The 21102-nt window shown below is 48.0% G+C and overlaps 1 protein-coding gene across 4 annotated transcripts in view; it reads left to right on the top strand.

Moving 5' to 3' along the window:
* LOC309850364 (carboxyl-terminal PDZ ligand of neuronal nitric oxide synthase protein-like) overlaps nucleotides 1–21102 on the top strand; it is a 264278-nt gene that overhangs the window by 15930 nt on the left and 227246 nt on the right. For 2 of the 4 annotated variants that reach the window (XM_082704194.1, XM_082704193.1), the window contains exon 2: nucleotides 9098–9190. The exons of the other annotated variants lie outside the window; for them this stretch is intronic. In XM_082704194.1, the coding sequence (XP_082560320.1) occupies nucleotides 9098–9190 (93 nt within the window). The remainder of the gene's footprint in view (nucleotides 1–9097; nucleotides 9191–21102) is intronic. 4 annotated transcript variants of the gene reach the window in all.

The raw sequence follows: 21102 nt of genomic DNA, 5'->3' as shown, positions 1-21102 counted from the left end.
CGTGAAAGGTGGAAAAGGCTGAGTGGGCTGCTTGGAAGGTCTGGCTCGCTGGCCTTCTCCGCAAGCTGGGATTATGACGACCCCTTCTCCCTCCCAGTCTCTTCTTGAAGTGGAGGTTGCTGAAACACGAGAACTTCAGGTGGCGATTCTAGAGGTCACTGTTGACAGATCTGTAATGGGTTCCTGAGGCTAATAATGTTGTTAGAGGCATCAGACAGCAACTTCCGGGGTGTCCCTAGGCCTTTGGCTAATGTTCCCTGCCTGTATCCCAACCACTTCTGTCTCGTACAGTGCCCCCCCCAACCCCACCGTCCCCCTCTGTGGTAACTGCTGGCCAGTGGGGTCCCAGAGGGAACACCATGTCTGATGCACTATGGACGCATAACAGGTGCACCACTGACCTTGCATGAACAAGCGAACCAGGCCGACGTCACTAAGCACGCATAGCTTCACTCCTCCCCACGTTTCCCTGGTGCCTTTGTCTGGAGTGGGATCCCTGGCTTCACTCTTGCCTCGGGGATTCTGCTTTGACCAGCCCGCTTGTTGTCTGAGTTGTGTTGGACGTATTTCTCAAAATGGTTTTTGTGGAGAGCGTGGGGTGTTGGACTTTGCCCTCTCAGCCTTTCCCTTGGCAAGACGGTGCAGATTTCTATGGTCAGAGGCTCCTTTTCCTTGACTGAAGGTGATCCAGCCCGCAGCCGGAAGCTGGCTTCCTCGTTGCCCCTTTCAGATGGGTTTGTCTGCTCCATCCTCCTCTTACGGGGCTTCCCACCTCAAAGGCTGGTTTCCCACTGGTCTCCCGACTTTGGGAGGTGGTCTTCCTCGAATTGCTAAGCACCATTTGGCTTATAACCTGTTCTTTGTGTACGTAACCTGGGCCCTACATGAAGGGGTTGAGCTTCTGGGTTTTCAGCAGTAGCTGCTCAGTAAACACATGGAGATGTGAGCGGAATGCAGCAGGGGTGTGGGTTTGGTGTGTCAGGTGAGGCTGCTCCCCTCGGGTCCTTAGACGTCAGGCGCTTCATGGCACTTATGCCTTCTGGTGATGATTTCCTTTTCCCAGCAGTAGCTTATTAAGATGTCTGAACTACAGGTGAACTACACGTGAGAGGCTGCGGACCCCCGTCTTCTGTGGGGGAGGGCTCGCTGCCCTGGCTCTGCCACATGGAAGGGATGCCCCTCCTTGCTCCCTGCTGGTCATGTCTTCACCAGCGTTTCCTCCTTACCCGGGGTGGCCGGGGCTGGGGAGACCTGGATATAGCATAGGAGTCCCGGATGGTGGCAGAACCAACCCTACCCTTGCTTGGATCAACAGCCTGGTCCTTGTCCCTTTCCTTTCCTTGGAAAGGTCCTTGTCCCTTTCCCCTCTTTCTACTTCAACCCCCCCAGCCCCAACCTGTAAGACACCAGAGCGGAACTCTCACAGCTGAAATCTCAGCAGATCCCCGAGGTCCCCTCCAAGTCCAAGAGTCTGATTCTGTTGGACTCTTCCCATTCCTTCTGCAGACCATCCCCCTTTCTTGATGATGTCGCATCCCAGTTACCTGATGTCCACATACTGGTTGACAGATCAATTAGAGCAAACAGCCAGAATGCAGCCAGACGGCATGTGGTGCTGCCCGTGTTCCCAGCTGCGGCGTGCCCACTCTCGGGGGCGTGGGTGGCGGATCTGGTGCTCCTGCCCCGGGTCTTCATCTGTGTGTTGCTGAAGTAACCACATGCAGGCAGAATTTATTTGCTCCGTGTCTTATGTTCTCAAATATTTACACCTTTTTCTCCTCTCGGGGTTGGGGGGGAGCCTTTGAAGTCTCAGTTGTCCATTTTACCCTATTGCAGCCAAAAGAGAAGTTTTGAAAACAGTAGAACACTACAGGGTCATGTTCTGCAGAAAGGCAAAGGAGGGGGAAAAAACAAAAGATTGAGCTTGGTCTTGGATTTTGTAGAAATTCAGGGGGGCGGGGGACTCTGTGCGTCTGCCAGCTCTCGGGCCTGCCAGGCCTTGGTCCTGAGGGCAGCCTTCTTGCCCCCTTCATATGTCAATGGAGCTTTGCAAACCCAGCTGTGCCTTTGGATCCCACGAGAACTTACAAAACAGAGATGCCTCTGTCGCCTAGGGACTCTCCTTTCCTCTACCTGGGCTGGGGCCTTTCTATCCCTGTAATTTAAAAGCTCCCAGGCAATTGCTCGCGCAGCCAGGAGACTAATGTGCGTGCAGGCAGGCCCCGGTAATTCAGACGGACCAGCTGATCGGGACAGAATACCTTTCTGTGGCTTTCCACGGAGAGGCATAACTGAACGAGGGACTGGATATGCTTGCGGGTGCGAACGCAGCACTTGCCTCCCCGCAGGTAAGAGCATGGGGGCCCAGGTGCGTAGGTCTCCATCAGAAGGTGGCTGGCAGGTTTGATGGCAGCTGGCCAAGAGGGTGGGAGGGTCATCCACGCGACGGTGATGGTCCCCTCCGAGAAGCCAGGAGGGGAGAGCCTGTAGCTGAAGCATGGCTGGGCGCTGCCGATGATCGCCTCGATGTGTTGTGTGGAACCTGCTGGGGCTGATCCACATCTCCCTCCCCGTCCTGTGATACATCTTTCTTTGCGTTGGTGAATGCACACTCCCTGGTAGCTGGCCTCTCTTTTGGGCCTGGGAGATTTTCTCTCTGTCTTCCCTGCTTTCTCGCTGTTCTCCTTCCCCTTCTCCTCTCTTCGGCTCCTCCAATTTTTTTTCTGCCTCAGACTGGATTCCGCCATTTCTGGTAGCTTTTAATGCAAGATGATTTTTTCAGGACCACTGTATGGGCACCTGAGATGATGATTTTTATTTATTTTTAATTTTTATTTATTTTTGTAATGCCTTTATTTGACACAGAGCAAGCGCAAGCAGGGGGATCAGCAGGGAGAGGGAGAAGCAGGCTCCCCACAGAGCAGAGCGCCCAATGCGGGGCTCAATCCCAGGACCCCAGGATCATGACCTGAGCCAAAGGCAACCACTTAACCAACTGAGCCACCTGGGCACCCTGATGCTGAGTTTTATTTCTAAATAAAAACCAGCATGGGAAAATACATACAAGGAGAGCTCAAGAATGAATGTGACAGATATAAATGTACTTATGAGTTCATAGTCCTATTTCCAACTCAACTACAACTCAAGACTGAGGTTTCTTTTTTTTTCTTTTAATTTTTTAAAAAGATTTTATTTGAGAGTGAGGATGTGTGAGCAGGGTGAGGAGCAGCAGAGGGAGAGAGATGAGCAGACTCTATGTGGAGCTCGACCTGGGGCTTAATCCCAGAACCCTGAGATGATGACCTGAGCTAAAATGGAGAATCAGGTGTTTAACCAACTGAGTTCCCCCACCCAGGTGCCCTAGACTATGAGGTTTCTACTTAACCTCTATTTCATCTGTGCTATCACACTGAATTCTAGTTTTCAAGTACATAGGGAATGATAGAATTCAATATCCTGTAATTACTCTTTTGGTCTATCCCATAATACCCAGGCTGCTGTCTCCAAATAGTAGATACTAACGCCGGCATCAATTATGATGCTGAACACATTCAAAAGCCTTGTTTGCCAGGCCACCCCTATACTCTGCCATTCAAAAGAGTGGCTGTCCTAGCTCCTTGCAGTGCTCTGAGTAACATATGGCCCCTTATAGTGTCCATGTCCTGATCTCTAGTACCTGCACTTGTTACTTTATATGGCAAAGACTGCATTTGTGATGAAGGATCTTGAGAAGGGAGATGATCCAGGTGGGTTCTAAAAGCCACCATACATGCCCTTATAAGGAGGGGGCAAAAACCAATCACTTCCAGAAAAGGAAAAGAACCAAGTGATCTTGGAGGCAGAAATGTGGTGATGTGGCCACCAGAAGCTGGACGAGAAAGGAATGGACTATCCCCTAAACCCCTTGGAGAGAGGGTAGCCTGCCAACACCATGATTTTGGTCAGGGAAAAAGATTTTGGACTCCTGGCCTCCAGAACTGTAACAGAATAAGCTGCTGTTATCCCAAGTCACCAAATGTGTGATAATTTGTCACAGCAGCTGTAGGAGACTGATACAGTCACATGGCCTTAACACATTGTCATCGCTCCCTTTTAATGCCCACTTAGCCTTATTCCTTAATGACTATATACTTCAAATACTTCTATCCTTGTGTCTTGTCATTTTAATTATTCGAAGTTCATTCTCTGGGATCCTGAAGAAGGACTCATGGAACAGTATTTCTAGGTCTAGTTATGTCTTACAGTTTTCTTAGAGTGTGTCTTTATTCTGAGTCTGTGTTCTCAGGTACATAATATGTTCTCTGTGAGGTTTTCAATACATATATATATGGGGGGTAGTTTGAGTTACTGTTCTTAGAGTTCTATTTCCCTGCTTTGATTTTGTTTGCAAGGACCCCTCTTAACCCTATGTTGGTTCTTCTTTGTCCATCTTCACTATTTGTCATGTTCAAGTCCCTTCGATGTATATTTTTCATCTGAACACATTCCTGACTTTTCAGGAGTTTTGTTAGGTCTAATTTTTTCTTCCTTATAGTTTAGTTTTTGTTTCTAAAATGATTATTTTTAAAATTTCTGATTCTTGAATTTAGTCACTTCTGAATTTTCATAATTCTAACTTATGTTTTCATGTCTTGCATAATTTACTTTTTAAAATAATTTTAGCTCATTTTGAAACGATGTTACATTTTAACATTTTTCGAATGTCTCTCTGGCATGTTTTCATTGTTCCACATCTCTAGAGCTATTTTGTTTGGTCCTTATTCATTTTCTTCTAGAGCTGCCTATGGAGTTGACCCTGATATTTTCTTTAATTTTTATGTGAACTTGCTTTCCTGAATTTTTAAAAGGATGTGAGGTTCAGGAGGATTTTTGACTCCATAGTTCTTCTGTTTTCAGTTAGATTAGGATAACATGGTTCTGTTTCCCGCTCCCACTTTTTTTGGAAGCTTTTCTTTCCTTTGTCCCTGTTGGCTGCCCCACCCAATTTTGATTCTGCTGTGGGTGGTTTCTCCTCTCTGTGGGATCCTGTCCTGGTAAGTCCGTTGAGAGTTCATGGAGGCTGGAGCTGCCCTCACCCTTTGGATCTCGTTGTGGGCCCTGCACAACAAATGTGGTTCTCCACTTTTCCTATTGTGGTCTTCAGTGAGTACCTGTTGGCCCTTTTGGGGTTCTCTTCTCTCCATCCTCACGGGCCCATTGCTTCCCTTTGTTTTTTCCCACACAGACACCAATACTATGCTGGCTGCTGATTTGTACCCATCCACATGTATTTTGGGGATTATGGGGCTACCTTGTCACCACTTTTTTTTTTTTTATGTTGTCCATAAGTTTTTAATTTTGTTACTTAGTTGCCCTGTTTTTAAGGATTGCTGAGGGCCCAATGATTATGTGGTTTCATTGCTGCCATTTTCCCAGAATTGGCGTTCCATCTTTTTATTTCCCCTATGATTGGGAAAACTGCTGACTGAGAGTTTAAAAGTTGTTTTCCTCCCCATGAATCAGCAAAAGGTGTAAATATTTGAGAACATAAGACATGGAGCGAATAAATTCTGCTTACGTGTGGTTGCACTTGAGCAACATATTGATGAGCAGTTAAGGGAAGAAAGAACACCAGTTCCTTCCTCCCACACCCCCGAGAGCGGGCACTGCACAGCCGGGAACACGGGGAGCACCACGTGCCGTCTGGCTGCATTCTGGCTGTTTGCTCTAATTGATCTGTCAACCAGTATGTGGACATTAGGTAATTGGGATGTGACTTCATTAGGAAAGGGGGATGGTCTGCAGAAGGAATGGGAAGAGTCCAACAGAATCAGACTCTTGGAGTTGGAGGGGACCTCGGGGATCTGCTGAGATTTCAGCTGTGAGAGTTCAGCTCTGGTCTCTTATAGGTGGGGGGGCCTGGAGTACAAAGAGATGAAAGGGACAAGGTCCAGGCTGTTGATCCAAGGAAGGGTAGGGTTGGCTCTGCCGCCATCTGGGGCTCCTGTGTGCCATATCCAGACCCCCGGCTCCCTGCTGTGTAAAGGGTAAACAGACTATTGTCAAGTTGAAGAGGGCTTTTGTAGAGTAAATTGAAGGGTATTCACTCTCTTGTTTTAAGAAGTTCAGTGTTTCAGTTAGTGGATTTTCTTAAAATAGAGGCACACATAATTGGGGGTTTGTGTGGGATGATTGGGGAGTGGAACAGAGGATGTCATCCACGGTGTCTCTGCTCTCCCATGGCAGGATCAAGAGCAGAACCTGAAGGCCCGACCTCGTCCCACTGAACTTTTCACTCCAGCAGTGATAAATCTGGTGTTTGTTGACATTTCCAAGAAAAGGAAGTGTTTCTCTGAGAGTCTGTGCTATCCATTGCACAATTGTTTACAACTGATGATTTAGTGGATTGCCATTTATTCATCTTCTCGTATTCTCTCCTTAATGGTCGTCTTGCTTCTCTGGCCACGGAGGCAGTAATTCATATTTGTGTACCCAGTTTGGGTTCCATATGTATTACATGCATTGAGTGAACCTGGAAAAATGAAAGTAGTATGTGAAAAAGATTACTCGAATTCCATGCATTATTGAGCATTAATAATTCCCAGATCCTCAGGAGGTGCAGGGTGGCACGCCTTCCTGGATGAAATGGTTGAGAGGATTTGAATACTAATCCCCTTCTATACTCCCAGGCGCAGGCTCTCACCACCACCTTCCTGTGACAGTGACAGTAGATAAAACCACAGCAAAAGTGTTTTGCCATCAGAGAGACATGGCTCCTTGACGAGGCAGGTGCTTGGCAGCTGCTTTTTCCTTGTTTTTTTGGGAAAGATTTTATTAATTTTTTAAAAAATTCATTTATTTATTTGTTTGACAGACAGATCACAAGTAGGCAGAGAGGCAGGCAGAGAGAGAGAGAGGAGGAAGCAGGTTCCCTGTTGAGCAGAGAGCCCGATGCGGGGCTCAATCCCAGGACCCTGGGATCATGACCTGAGCCAAAGGCAGAGGCTTTAACCCACTGAGCCACCCAGATGCCCCTGAAAAGATTTTATTTTTAAGTAATCTCTACACCCAGGGCAGGGTTCAAACCTACAACCCCAAGATCAAGAGTCGCACACTCCGCAGACTGGGCCCTCTAAGTGAACCTGCTTTTCTGCCTCCTTCCTCACGTAGTCAGCTTGCTCCTGCAGTTTCTCAGACACTTGAATTACTGTGTTTGATATGCAGGTCCTCTGAGACCGTTATTTCTACCTACAGATAGGAAAATTAGGTCTTAGCCTCCAAGTGTCCTTCATCCCTTGGCTGGTGAAAGGCTGTTTCCAGCAGGACTGGGACTCCAGAGCCCCTGCCATATTGCATGCTGTCTCTCCAAGCTGGCTCTGGAAAAATGTTCCCCTGCCCCCGGCTCCCCCAGCAAGAGAACACGTGGGAATGTGCTTAGACTAGAGGATCATGGAAGATAATTTTGTTATTGCAGTGGGCAAGTACTTCTTGAGTTCTATGGCAAGCCAGGTACAGTGGTAGGTCTTAGGGCAATAACATAAAAATTTTTTTTGTTATTTTTTTGTTATTATTTTAAAGAGCCAAGTATGAGAGAGCATGCCCAGGGGAGAGGCAGAGGGCGAGGGAGAGAGACTCTGAGGCAGGCTCCCCACTGAGCGTGGAGCCTGATGTGAGACTTGATCCCATGACTCCTGAGATCACGACCTGAGCTGAAATCAAGAGTTGGGTACTTAATCTGCTGAGCCACCTGGCACCCTGGGGAAGATGGACTCTTAAGTTCCTTTTGGCATTCTAGTTCTTCTGGAGCTGAGAATTCAGTATGTGTAACATGTTGGTCTACAGCCTTCCTCAAAGTTTGTTATGTCCATGTGTGTATCAGAAGAGGGACTTGTGCTCTCGTCAGAGTATGTAGCTCAGCTCTCGGCCGGTGGGTGGGACGGGGCTGACTGTTACCCCTTGGGGTAGGAGAAGGCATTAGCATACTCTTGCCTCACCCTGAAAGTGGACTTAGCTCTCTGATAGGGTAGCCCTGATGGTATCACAATCATGGGTTGGTTCCCTTGATCCTTCTTCCCGATGCACATGATTCCATTAGCACTAATCTCCCACTGGGACAGTGGCTGGGTTGGGGGGGCGGTGGGTGGTCTCTGCTTGCTTTGTAGACTTTAGGTCTCATTTAAATGTTGGCAGTGTGTGCTGGATTGGATTTGGTCAAGCCCTGCTTGATTTATTTTTACTGTGGAGCCCACAAAACCCATAAAACAGAGTTAGAGAACCAGTCCCTAATCATGCTTAAGGCTAACCATAAACACAGTCTTGTTGATGGATGGTTTAATAAATATCCACCAAGCGTCTGGTTTGAGACTGCATGCATGTCCTGGGCCTGTTCACAACCTGGCCAGAGGTGGCTATGGACATGTGGCGGATTCTTGGACATCTTCAGGCCGTCTCTGCCTTTCTTTTGACTCTACAGGTTGAAGCTCAGGCTTGGCTCCATTTAGTGATTTATCCAAGATCACACAGTTAACTGCTTTATTAAATATTGTAAGATCGCTGGAGGGAGGTAAACTGACAAGCAGTGTGTACTTGTTGCTTTGCTTCACACTCATGCTCACACTTGGCTTTCTTAGCTTTCTTTTCTTTTTTGGCTAGATACACTGAATGTGAAGTATCAGAATTTACATTTCCCTCATTACTAGTGAGCATCGGTTCTTCCTGTTTTGCCATTTTTTTCTTTCTTGTGTGAATTGTTTGTTCCTCTCTCTTGTTTATTTTTCAATGGAGTCTTTAGTGTTTGCCTGGTTGACTTGTCAAAGACTTATCTGAAGCCTGAGCTTCGTTATGTGCATTACTGCGGTCTTCCTCCACTCTGGCTTGTCTCTTCACTGTCATTGTCCTATCTTTTGTGGTATAAAAGATCCAGATTTTAATATAAAATGCACTGATCTTTTCATTTATGCTTACATTGCCTTTTAAGAACTTCTCCGTACTCTGAGATCCTAATGGTGCTATTCTATATCTTGGGTTTTATAAGATTTGCCTTTCCCATTTAGCTCTGGAATTTATTTTTATGCATGGCTAGAAATAGGAGTCTAATTTTATTTTTTCTTCTATGTAGATAACCAGTTGTCCTGGCACCATCTTAGCCTGTCTCTTCACTCCTTTCGCTGCGTCACTGCTGTCCTATATCAAGTGTCTGCAAGATGTGGAGGTTTGTTTCAAGGCTTTACTGCTCTGTTCTCTTGGTCTCTTTGTCTGTCATTCCTTTAGAACCTCTATTTTAATTATTATTGCTTCATTATAAGTCTTCTCATTCAGTAGGAGGATTCCCAACCTTATGGTCTTCATGATTTGTGGGACTTTGCTCTTTCCTAAAAATCTTAGAATTAGATTTTTGAGATTCTTCAAAAATCTCAAGCCAAAATGACAAGCCAGGGGTGGCCGGCTGGCTCATTTGGTAGAGCGTGTGACTCTTGATCTCAGGGTTGTGAGTTCAAGCCCTGCTTTGGGTGTAGAGCTTACTTAAAACCAATCAGTACAGGGGAAACTGATATACACATCCTTATTTTAATCAGAATTAAATTGAACTTCTAGAATGATTTCGGTGGTAGCTGACACCCTTATGATTGTCAGTCTTCCACTTCATGTATATGGCATATCTATTTAGATCTTCATGAGTGTCTTTTAATAAAATTTTATAATTTCTTCTCCACCTTTCATCAGATTGATTTGCACTGCCTTATGGTTTTGGTTGTTACAATAACAGGTATCTTTTTAAAAACTTTTCTGACTGGGAGCTGGTATTCTTGGCTTGTATGCTGTGGCTCTTTTCACAAGTAGGCCGTCTTACATGGTCCTCATCTTCCCCATGCAGAGGTCTCTCTGTTCTTCAGCTGGTCAATGACAGACTTTTGAACTTCTTATCAGAAATATGAAGAATCGTTATTTCAGATGGCTCATAATCATATGAAGTTATGCTCAACTTGATTCATGAAAGTAATCAAGATTACACCAGGATCTCATTTCTCACTGAAAATATTGGTAAAACTACAAAAGTTTGATCACCTACTCTGTTGACAACCTGCTGGGGACCTGAATACATACTTTTCCACTTGCTGGGGGGAACGTGGAGCGGTGTCCTACCTGTCTTTGTAGGGGACTGAGCAGTTAACTAGTACAGTTAAATATGCATATCCTCTTTGATCTAGGAATCCTAACTCTAGGCTTCTATTTCAGGCTTACTGATTTTTTTTTTTTTTTTTTGGTTAATCTTAGAGAGTGAGTGCATGTGTAGGTGAGCTGGGAGCAGTGTGCAGAAAGAAAGAATCTCCAGGCAGACTCCCTGCTAAGGTTGGAGCCTGACATGGGGCTCCATCTCATGACCCTGAGACTATGATCCAAGCTGAAATCAAGAGTCAGTTGCTTAACCGACTGAGCCACCCAGGCGCCCCCTGACAGAAATATTTTTTGAAAGTATGCATTGTGCTGATGAAGCACTGTTTGTACTAACAAATGGCTAAACATGACCCACATGTTCTTCCTGGGAGGCAGACTGCTGTCGGTGTCTGAGGAGGGGAGGGGAGGGTGTGTCTGTAATGCAGTAATCTCTCGGATATATTAAGCAAAAGGGCAAGATTCTGTTTATCTAAGAAAAGAGAGAATATGTATTTGCATTAAGAAAAATGGTGGGGTGCTGGCTGCTTCAGCTGGTAGAGCATATGACTCTTGATCTCAGCGTTGTGAGTTCAAGCCCCACGTTGGGTTTAGAGATTACTTAGAAATCTTAAAGCAAAAAAAACCCCAAAAAACAGAACACCAAAATTAAATGGTAATTAAAGTAATCCCTAGGAGAAGAGAAGAAATAACCTGGAGGGAAAAGGAATAAAACTTTATCTTCTTTTTTTTTTTTTTTTTTAAGATTTTATTTATTTATTTATTTGACAGAGAGCTCACAAGTAGGCAGAGAGGCAAGCAGAGAGAGAGAGAGAGAGAGGAGGAAGCAGGCTCCCTGCTGAGCAGAGAGCTGATGCGGGACTAAATCCCAGGACCTTGAGAACATTTCCTGAGCCAAAGGTAGAGTCTTAACCCACTAGCCACCCAGGTGCCCCAAAACTTTATCTTCTTTGAAGATTCTTTGTCTTGTTAGTTTGGACCTCGAGTCATGTGAATTTTTTAACATAATGTTTAAAAAAAGTAAGCAATCCCAAACCAAGTGAAATTGAGCTGGTTGGCATGACCCACAGAGAGAAACTGAGCAACTCTGCCAACTGGCTATGAACCACAGTGATGTGATTGTACATTCTTAGTGGCATACACCATAAAGATACCAGAAGTGTAGAAAACATTCTAGACTGATTTTAACATCACTGGTGATGGCAGTGTTGGCATGGGTCTTCTGAGATCCTTTATATTTGTTGTGGGATAGAGTGAATGACTGATTATTTTGGTAGGAAGGAAACGCAAGCATGAGAACGAGGTTAGAGCAAATCCCCGCTGACCTGAATTTGAATTGGATGTGCAGTATGAACTCGTGAAGCATTTTGTTATTAAAAAAATATGTTCTAGCTTTGTCTACTGGCAAGGCCAATAAACAATGACAGTGAATATTCTTGGTGTCCAGATCATGATTACTAAATATCATTTCCCACTAAAAGGAATCCGAGCTTTTTGGAGGAAAGTCTGCTTTCAGATCTGGGGCAGGAGATCCCCAGGATGTGCCTGGAGCAGGGAAGTTATGAAGGAACTTTCAGGGTCCTTTTTTTTTTTTAAGATTTTATTTATTTTTTTGACAGATCACAAGGAGGCAGAGAGGCAGGCAGAGCGGGGAGGGAGAAGCAGCCTCCCTGCCGAGCAGAGAGCCTGATGCGGGGCTCCATCCCAGGACCCCGAGATCAGGACCTGAGTCGAAGGCAGAGGCTCAACCCACTGAGCCACCCAGGCGCCCCTCCAGGGTCTTGTTGTAAAAGGACCCAGGAACCAACCTCAAGAGGCTCCCACGGGCAAACGAGGTGACATTCTGAGCATCATTAAAGATCATACTGGAGTAGATAGAAACAGATGACTCAGGATTAAATACCTGAGTTTACAATGTAACTGAAGAGAAGTCATCACTTAAAAAAAAAAAAAAGATTTTATTTATTTATTTGACAGACAGAGATCACAAGCAGACAGAGAGGCAGGCAGAGAGAGAGGAAGGGAAGCAGGCCCCCCTGCTGAGCAAAGAGCCTGATGCTGGGGCTGGATCCCAGGACTCTGGGACCGTGACCCGAGCCGAATGTAGAGGCCTTAATGCACTGAGCCACCCAGGTGCCCTAAGCCATCACTTTTGTAGGATGCTTTGAAGTTAACTCATTATTTTGAAAACTGGTGAAGAAAAGAAACGTTTATGAAGGGTACTTTAGGATGACCAAGGAACTGGTGTAGGGAAAAGGAACCGTCTCTGTGTAGAAGTACAGCTAAGAGATGAAGAGGGGATGAAAAAATCGTATCGTTTTAAATACTTGCTAAAATCCTGGATTTAGGTCATGACCAGCAGTGTTGGACAACATGAAAGGGGACACGAGCAGACAGGATATGCCTCCTGATGTGGCCTTGTCAAAAAAATGAACCCTAATCTGATGAAGCCTCTAGATTTAACAGATGTTTTGAAATGCTGTCTACGGGGCAGAGGAATCATCCCTGGATGGGATGCCATCCGTGAAATCCACACTGTTGAGCACCATAGGAAAGTAACCCAAGTTTTTAAATAATGACCAATAATTTGTAAAGAAAAGATGGCAGGTAAACCTGTAGCTTAGAATAGACCCATGAACCCATTCAGGTGTTTGGACTTATTTGTACCTGAATTAAAACAGTTTAAAAAATTTAGAACCATTAGCTATTTGAAAGAAGTTGTAATGTTGGGTGAGATAATGGTGTTGCAAGTGTGTTTTTCTTTTCAGATATGTTTAAAGAAAGGTCCTAGGGCACCTGTGTGGCACAGTTGTTAACCTTCTGCCTTCAGCTCAGGTCACGATCCTGGGGTCCTGCGATTGAGCCCCGCATCAGGCTCCCTGCTCCGTGGGAAGCCTGCCTCTCCCTCTTCCGCTCCCCCTGTCCATGTTCCCTCTCTTGCTGTGTCTCTCTCTCTGTGTCAAATAAATAAATAAATAAAATATATATGTTTTTAAAAAGGCCCTTTATTTTTTAAGGTTTTACTTTATTTTTAAAAGATTTATTTATTTGAGAGAAAGCATGAGCACACAGAGGGAGAGGGAGAAGCAGATTCCCTACTGAGCAGGGAGCTCGATGTGGGGCTCAACCCCAGAACACTGAGCCGAAGACAGTCACTTAACTGACTGAGCCACCCAAGTGCCCCAAGAAAGGTTCTTTAAAAAATGCATACTAGGGCGCCTGGGTGGCTCAGTGGGTTAAGCCGCTGCCTTCGGCTCAGGTCATGATCCCAGCGTCCTGGGATCGAGTCCCACATCGGGCTCTCTGCTCAGCGGGGAGCCTGCTTCCTCCTCTCTCTCTGCCTGCCTCTCTGCCTGCTTGTGATCTCTCTCTGTCAAATAAATAAATAAAATCTTTAAAAAAAAATGCATACTAGGTCATTTTCTTTTGAAATAAGAGGTCGGCTGGGATTCGGTTTAAAATGAAGGGCTGATGAGGAAGTGAGTGAGTGTGGATGAGACCAGAGTGGCTGCAAGTTGGGGGTTCCTGAAATTGATGACGAGTTCACGAGAGTTCATTCATTGGTACTCGCGCTCTACTTTTGTGTATGTTTCAGGTTTTTGGTGGTAAAGCCTTAAACGAAAGTGGAATTCTTAGCATAAGTATGGCTCGGATGAATTTCTGAAACGTTTTGTCAAATGAGAATTCTGTATGAACCTCATTTTCATATCCTCTTTATACATCAGAGATATAGTCCTGGCGGGAAACAGAGCACATACTGGGGGTCCGGAATTAGTCCTAGTTTTGGTTCAGTGATTTAGTTGCTCATGCAGATCCTGAGGCTCATGACTGGTGAAGGGGGTTGCCCCAAGTTTGCGCCCCGGAGGACCATTCATAGGATGGCTTCTTGGGGTTGATGATATTTCTCTTGTAGTATTGCTCTGTCTTCTCTCCTCTCTACCTCCAGCCAACTGCAGACTGTAGAGTCTCTGTGGGTGGAAAAGAGCCCGTTTCTTGATCTTCAAGTGTTGCGGGGCTTTTGAAGAGTGAGCCACTTAGAGGTGGTCTGTGACCTCCCAAAGTCACTTGGACAGTTAGTGGGAGAGCTGGGATTCGAACCCCAGTCTCTGGACCTCCACCACCCTGTACTTAACACTTTCTCTTATTTGGGAAGTTAAGTTCTGCCTGTTGTTTCTCCACGTTCTGAGAGGTGACTCTACTCTTCTTTGAGCCTGCAATATGCTCTTTCAAGAGTTTTTTTGCCCTGAATAAATTATATAGCACCGTGCCTGTCTGGGTACGCATTCACTAGCCAAATAAATTTCAAGATGCCCAAGGAAATGAGCACTGCTTCCAGGGTCTGAGGACTATTAAACCAGGGACAAGAGCATTTTTTAAAAAAGATTTTATTTATTTATTTGACAGACAGAGATCACGAGTAGGCAGAGAGGCAGGCAGAGAGGGTAGGGGAAGCAGGCCTCCCTGCCAAGCAGAGAGCCCGATGCAGGGCTCGATCCCAGGACCCTGAGATCATGACCTGAGCCGAAGGCAGAGGCTTAACCCACTGAGCCACCCAGGCGCCCCCTAAGAACATTTTTAATATTGGTAATACTCGTAAATATGGTGCCTTAGAGTTCAGAAAGTGTTTCATGTAAATCTCCCATCTCGTTTGTTCTTCACACCTGCGGTCACCAGTGATGGGATGGCTCGTCAGGTTGGGATCTCCTGACTCCAAGCTCCATGCTGGCTCCCCTTTGTCACACTGCTCTGTCCTTTAGCAGAAGTTGAGAAATTGGATGGTCTCTTTGGCTGCCAGTGGCCTGTCGTCGTTATGGTATAGGCTGCTGCCATCACCGTCCTTATTAAATGAGGAAAGATCACTACTGATGTCAACTTAGGACTTCATGTTTGTTAAGCATGCTTGGAAGCTGGAGTTCTAAGATTTTAAAACACCTAATTCTTCTACAAACCTGGTGACACATGTATCGAAACCTTATTAGCTGTGTGGTCTTGGATAAGATTAGTTTCTCAAGGTCACAATGCTAATGAGTGGAGGCAGCATTTGAACCCACAGGTGTCTGATGACAGGGCTTGTGCTCTAACCGTGAAATCCATTCACTGACATTCATTCATTCAGTTAACAGATTACTGAGCATCTACTCCATGCCGGGGACTTTCCAGGCACTGGGGATGTAGTCGTGAACAAGACAGACCCACTCCCTTGTCCTTAAACAACTGATGACTTGCAGGGTGAGACAGAGTAGAGTAAGCAAGATATTTTTAGGTGATGATGAGTGGTTTGAAGGAAATGAAACTGGGCAGTGTGACACAGAATGTCTCGCGCATATGACTGGGGTGCTGCTTTAGGCTGGTCAGGGGGCTTCTCCGAGGTCAGGTAGGACTTGATGTGTTAGACAAAAGAGGAAGTGATCGCTTAAAGTCATGCAGTGGGAGCTTGCTGGGGTGTTTGGGAAACAGAAAGTGTACAGGAGAGAACGGGAGCCATTGGGTAGGGAGGGCTGCTTGTGGTCATTGCTCATCGTCGTGGGTCTAGATTTGCAGCGAACTTCCTACCTTCCCTGTCTGAGGCCCCTGGGGATCCAGGCAGGCAGGGCTGGGGCAAGGACTCTTGCCTTTGTCCGTGGCGCAGAACACATTCAGCTGTGACCAGTCCTGTTTCTGAGAAACCAAATCTACTCCAGACAAGTGGCATGATTCTCCAAGACTTTTGGCTCTCTAGTCTCAACACCAGTAGGTTGGATCTAAGTTGTGGAGACCTAAAACAATTCCAGGGTCTTTTTTTTTTTTTTTTTTAAAGGTTATTTATTTATTTATTTACTTGACAGACAGAGATCACAAGTAGGCAGAGAGGCAGGCAGAGAGGCAGGCAGAGAGAGAGGAGGAAGCAGGCTCCCCGCTGAGCAGAGAGCCTGATGCAGGGCTTGATCCCAGGACCCTGAGATCATGACCCGAGCCGAAGGCAGAGGCTTAATCCACGGAGCCACCCAGGTGCCCCAACAATTCCAGGGTCTTAAATGGCATCAGGAGGAAGTGACATCAACAGTGTGACTTGGTTGCCAGCAAAGTGGCCACAGTTGAAGGCTTTCCTGCTGGAGGATAGAAGGAGAGGTAGGCGTCTGTCACGTAGAAGGAGGACGTTCCTGGCCCCAGACAGAAGAGGCATCTTGGGAAGCTGACACGTGCCCTCTTTTGGGGAGAGACTCCGTGGTCCTTGTGAGGCCTGGATACGGTGGTTCGAGCGTGGCCGGAGGCAGCGGAGGAGCTGGACGTGGGTCATCGCTGTGGGCCTTCCAGCCCGTGGGCCAGACGGCCTCCTTGCCAGGCTGGCAGTCATTGATGATGTTGGTTAGTAGCAACCTGAGGGAGCTACCAGACCCGCAGTTTTGTTCCTGTCTGCCTCACCCCGAGGCCCAGGCTCACGTTGCAGCCCCACGTACGCTCCCTGACTGACTCTGGGATCTCTCTTAGCTTAGTGGCTTCTTACTTAATTCGGTTCCCGATTTTCCAGCTCACTGGCACCATCTGTCTGCAATCACACTTCTCCGAGCTGCCTCCTTGTCACCAGCCTGCCTGCGTCGCCGATGGGCTGGGAGCTGGTTGTGTTCTCTGTACTTACTGTACTTGAAAATCTTCGCTTGGCATGGTCAGCCGAGGGACGTGGCAGCATCTGTGGAAGCCAGCGGAAGCCTCAGAACAGAAGGCTCACGCTGTCCTCTTGCGCTGAGGCGTCCCGGCCTCCGGCGCAGGTGCTTCCGAGGCGGGTCTGGGTTCCAGTTTCTTTGTCACTGGGTTTTGTCTACGCAGCCTGGGCCGCCTCTCGTCACACCTTTGGACCCTAGTTCTTTGATCTCTACCCAGGCTGACAGGATCAGACCCGTGGCTCTCCAGAGGGCCCGCCCAGCTCTTGGATCATTCAGAAGTGTCCTTAGCCTGTGTTCCGCGCCCTCAGGAAAACCTCGGACTCTCCAGGGCTGATGGACTTCCCAGGGCTTGCCCTCGAAGACCGTCTGCCGTGTGTGTACATTTTAGAGCCTGGGACCCAAGAGCTGCTTGGACAGTTTTGTCAGGGGTGTGAGGAAGCTGGCATTTGTGCGAAAAGGATGTGTGTGTTTTCCTTGTGTTTTTGCTACTAGGTTAAAGTGTTTGCCCCAAGAGCTCCCTCGAGTGTAGGCATGCCTGTGCCATCGCCGAGTACGTGAGCGCGGTCAGCATGTCCGGGATGTAAGAGCTCATCTTCACTGGTACTACCTATCGCATTCCTAACAGCTGCGTGTGCTCTGCGGTGGAAAGATACTCGAGGTCAGAGAGGAAGAGGCCTTCTGCAGGTTACGTGGCTCTTCCGTGGTATCTGGCTTCAGGGCTGGTGCTACTCCTGGGCTGGGCTGGGCATCTCCGAAGAGGGCTGTCGGCTTGGCAGGTGTCTTGGGGAGAGGGTGGAGGGGGGTAGGTAGGGGTCACCGAGAGAGGCAAATTGAGATAGGATCATAGGTGAGCATTCCTGGTGCCTGGAAATGCGGCGAGCGTGAGCTCTTGCCTCTTCTCTCCGTGGCTTCGCTGGGACAGGGGGGACTGGAGGCTGGCAGTGGCTAGGTTGTGGGGGAGCTTGGCCCCCATGGTAAGTACAGTGGTCGCAGCAGGACGGAGGCAGACCAAGCGTGACTTAGTTGGTAGGAGGTCTATACATCGAGCCTATGAGAGTGCGTCGGGTGCCCCAGTGGCGCCCTGTCAGCACCACGGTGGAACGCGGTGTGGCGCTCAAGCCACCAAGGAGGGTGTCGCCTCTCTCCTGCCCATCCCTCTCCTCCAGAGAGGGCAGCCGTGGGAGAGCGTCTGCCTCTAATTTGCTCTTGAACGCCCTTCCAAGGTGGGAGTTAAAAATATATTTTTTAATATTCTGAAGGTAATGTCCTTGTAGACAGTTTGACAACCTAGAACTTATGCAGGAAAGCCATAAGGCGGTGGGAGAAGATGGCAAGCGCTGGGGGGAAGATGGTTTCCTTTCCTACTCTGTGATTTGAGTGCATGTGCCAAACACGGAGCCACTTTATTTTTTTATTTTTTATTTTTAAAGATTTATTTGAGAGAGAGAGAAAGAGGGAGATAGAACACAAGCTGGGGCAGAGCACAGGGAGAAGCAGGCTTCCTGCTGAGCAGGGAGCCCGATGTAGGGCTCGATTTCAGGACCCTGGGATCATGACCTGAGCCGAAGGCAGATGCTTCATTGACTGAGCCTCCCAGGCGCCAGGTATGGAGCCACTTTAAATGAATACTCAATGGAAAGGACTGTGGTGCCTTCCGTCATGAGCTCCCCAGTGCTGGAAGAAGCTGTGTTGCTGTCCTGTGGGGCAAGATCACTAGGCTTTGCAGGAATATCAGCCAGGGTCGACCCAGGGATGGTTGGTCAGAGAGACCTGAGCAAGGAGCTGTACTTCAAGCCGCTGGCGCAGGTGATGGGGGGACCGTTTAATAACCCTAAATCTTCCGGGCCAGTCGCCAGGCTGGAAGTCGTGGGCACAGACGGAAGCTGCTGTCCACAGGCAGGATTTCGTCTTCTGGAGTCCTCTGCTCTGTTCTTGAGGGCTTTCAACCCCTTGAATCAAGCTCTTCCAGATGGTCTAGAATCCCCTGCTGTCCTTGAGGAGGATCGTGGACCTTAATCACACGGACAAGGTATCCCACAGCAGCACCTGGATTAGTGTTTGGTAGGATGGCTGGGGACAGCATCTGAGCCAAGAAGACATTAAAAAAAAAAAAACAACCCCCCCCTCCAATCCATCATTTGGTAAAGTATCCTGTTTGAAAATTAATTTGGAAAATTGAGTGTATCCTCTGCCTTGCTGACCCAAGCTCTCCTCCCAAAGCCCTCCCTGAATGAAGAGGTCTAAAGTGAACCCCACGGGTCTCCCCCGAACCTCTCTCCACCCAGAACGTTCTGTTTGGTCTTGATTGTATGTGTTTGTACTTTTTCTGAAGTATGTTGAAGTCTCATGTATCTGTGACCTTTCCCTGTGACTAGGGTGGAAGTTCTTGCTGGGGGGAGGGGCTGCTAGCTTCTGCTGCCTCCGTCTGTCTGTCTGTCTCTGGTCTTGAATGCACACAGCAGTGCCCTCTCAGGCTTCTCCATGACTGACGCTGATGACTTCCCCCCAGGGCCCAGCATGGTCAAGGTCCTTGTTCTAGCTCCTTCTGGAAGAAGAAGCCATTTGTTTTGTTTGCTTTAATTCATGCAACAGATATTTTCAAGTGCCCCCCTGCCCCCACCATGAGCTCGGGCTTTATCTTTATACCAAAGATCTAGCCAGGAGCAAGACAAGTGTGTTCCCTGCTCCTTTGGAGCCTTACAGACGGCCTGGGTGCTGGGGATGTGGGCAGAGGAAAGGAGAGGAACAGAGCCTTATCAGTGAAACAGGCTAAGTTTAGATAGTGCTAAGCATGACAAGGACACAGAGGAGGATGCTGGGACTAAACCCAGTCCCTTCCTGAGTTCAGATAATGACTTCCGAGTTGTGTGACGTTAGGGAAGTCCCTGTGCCTTGGAGAGCCCCCGTTCCATCCTGGGTAAGAATCGCGGTGTTTGCAGCCTGGGCCACCACCTGTTGGGACCATTACAGGTTTGGGGGGAAGAGGCCAAGGTGGGGAACTGTCCAGAAATCCTTTGGGATGGCTGAGCTTTGCTCCTCAGAGTATGGCTTGTGCGCCAGCATCTGAGTCGCTGGAGATCTTGTTAGAAATACAGCCTCTCAGGCTCTGTCCTAGACCCGCTGAGATAAGCCTGCATTTTGCCAAGGTGACGTGTCTGTCACCTGCAGTTTGAGAAACACAAGGCAGAGAGACTGAGGGCAGTTCAGAGGCCGACAGCAACTTGTAGGAAACCGTGGATTCAGGAGGGAAATGAGAAAAGCATCCAGAAGGTCCGTTTTTCAGGTTTTATCCTGAGTGAGGTCAGTCTCTGAAGCAGGGACTGCTAAGAAACCAGCTTCTCCCTAGATTGCCTGTTGGTGTGACCTCATCCGGGGAGGTCAGTCCCGAGCACACGCTCTGGTGTCTGGGTGTCAGACGCACAAAGCTGAAGGCTGCATGGAGCGGAGAGGATCCAGAAACCAGAATTGGACAAATTCTGAATTGTCAAAAGGACATTCAGGCTGCCGCTGCTGGATGTACACTCCTCCTGTGCTTCAGGAATGTTCCCCTTCGAGTCCTAGGTGCAGCCTTCCTCACACCAAGCCCCGGCCTCCAGGTGTGGCTGCAGACACAGCCACTGTCCCTGTCTCCAGAGGCCGGCGGAGGGCTCCCCTCTGTGTGCCGACCATGGTGTCCCCATCTCCCTCTAGTTGTGACTCTTCGAGGACTGCAGTGTCCTGCTCCCCTAGTATTCTTGATGCCTTGTGGGAAATGACTCGATCCTCTGTCCGTGTTTCCAGAACGGGCTGCTGCCTGGTGGATTTGCAGGAACAGCGAACCCTACCTGTGAGATCCCTGGTCGAGTGCGCTTGTCCCCAGGAGGGCAAACCTTTCTCCCTTGGGCATTGCTGAGTCCTGTACTTACTCCGGCTACGGCTTAGGAGGTGGTTGGGTGGGCTGGTGGCTGCGTTGGATAGCTGCCTGGTGTGTTACCTTGAAATCCGTTCTAGCTGGGGATGACTGTGGAAGCTGGGGGGCTTTCTTCCAGAAAGATTTGTGTCCTGGAGATGATGCATGGGAAGATGACAGAGGACCGGCGTAGTTGGTGACTGAACACGTTAGCATCCTGGTTTGTTGACTTGGGAGCTGATCCGGGGCGGGTGGGTGTCTCAGAAGTTGTCACGTGCGGGGTGAGGACAGCTTCACTCCCTCACGCCCTCCCTTCCTGCCAGCATCCTCTGTGACAAGTACAGTTTCCTCCAAGACCCCCCCCCCCCCCGCCACCAGCCGTGTGTTTTGAGGCTCCCATGTAGACCTGTGGTTTCTTTG

This window comes from Mustela nivalis (assembly GCF_964662115.1).
Source record: "Mustela nivalis genome assembly, chromosome: 16".
NCBI classification, from domain to species: domain Eukaryota; kingdom Metazoa; phylum Chordata; class Mammalia; order Carnivora; family Mustelidae; genus Mustela; species Mustela nivalis.
This window is presented reverse-complemented; position numbering and strand designations above follow the sequence as displayed.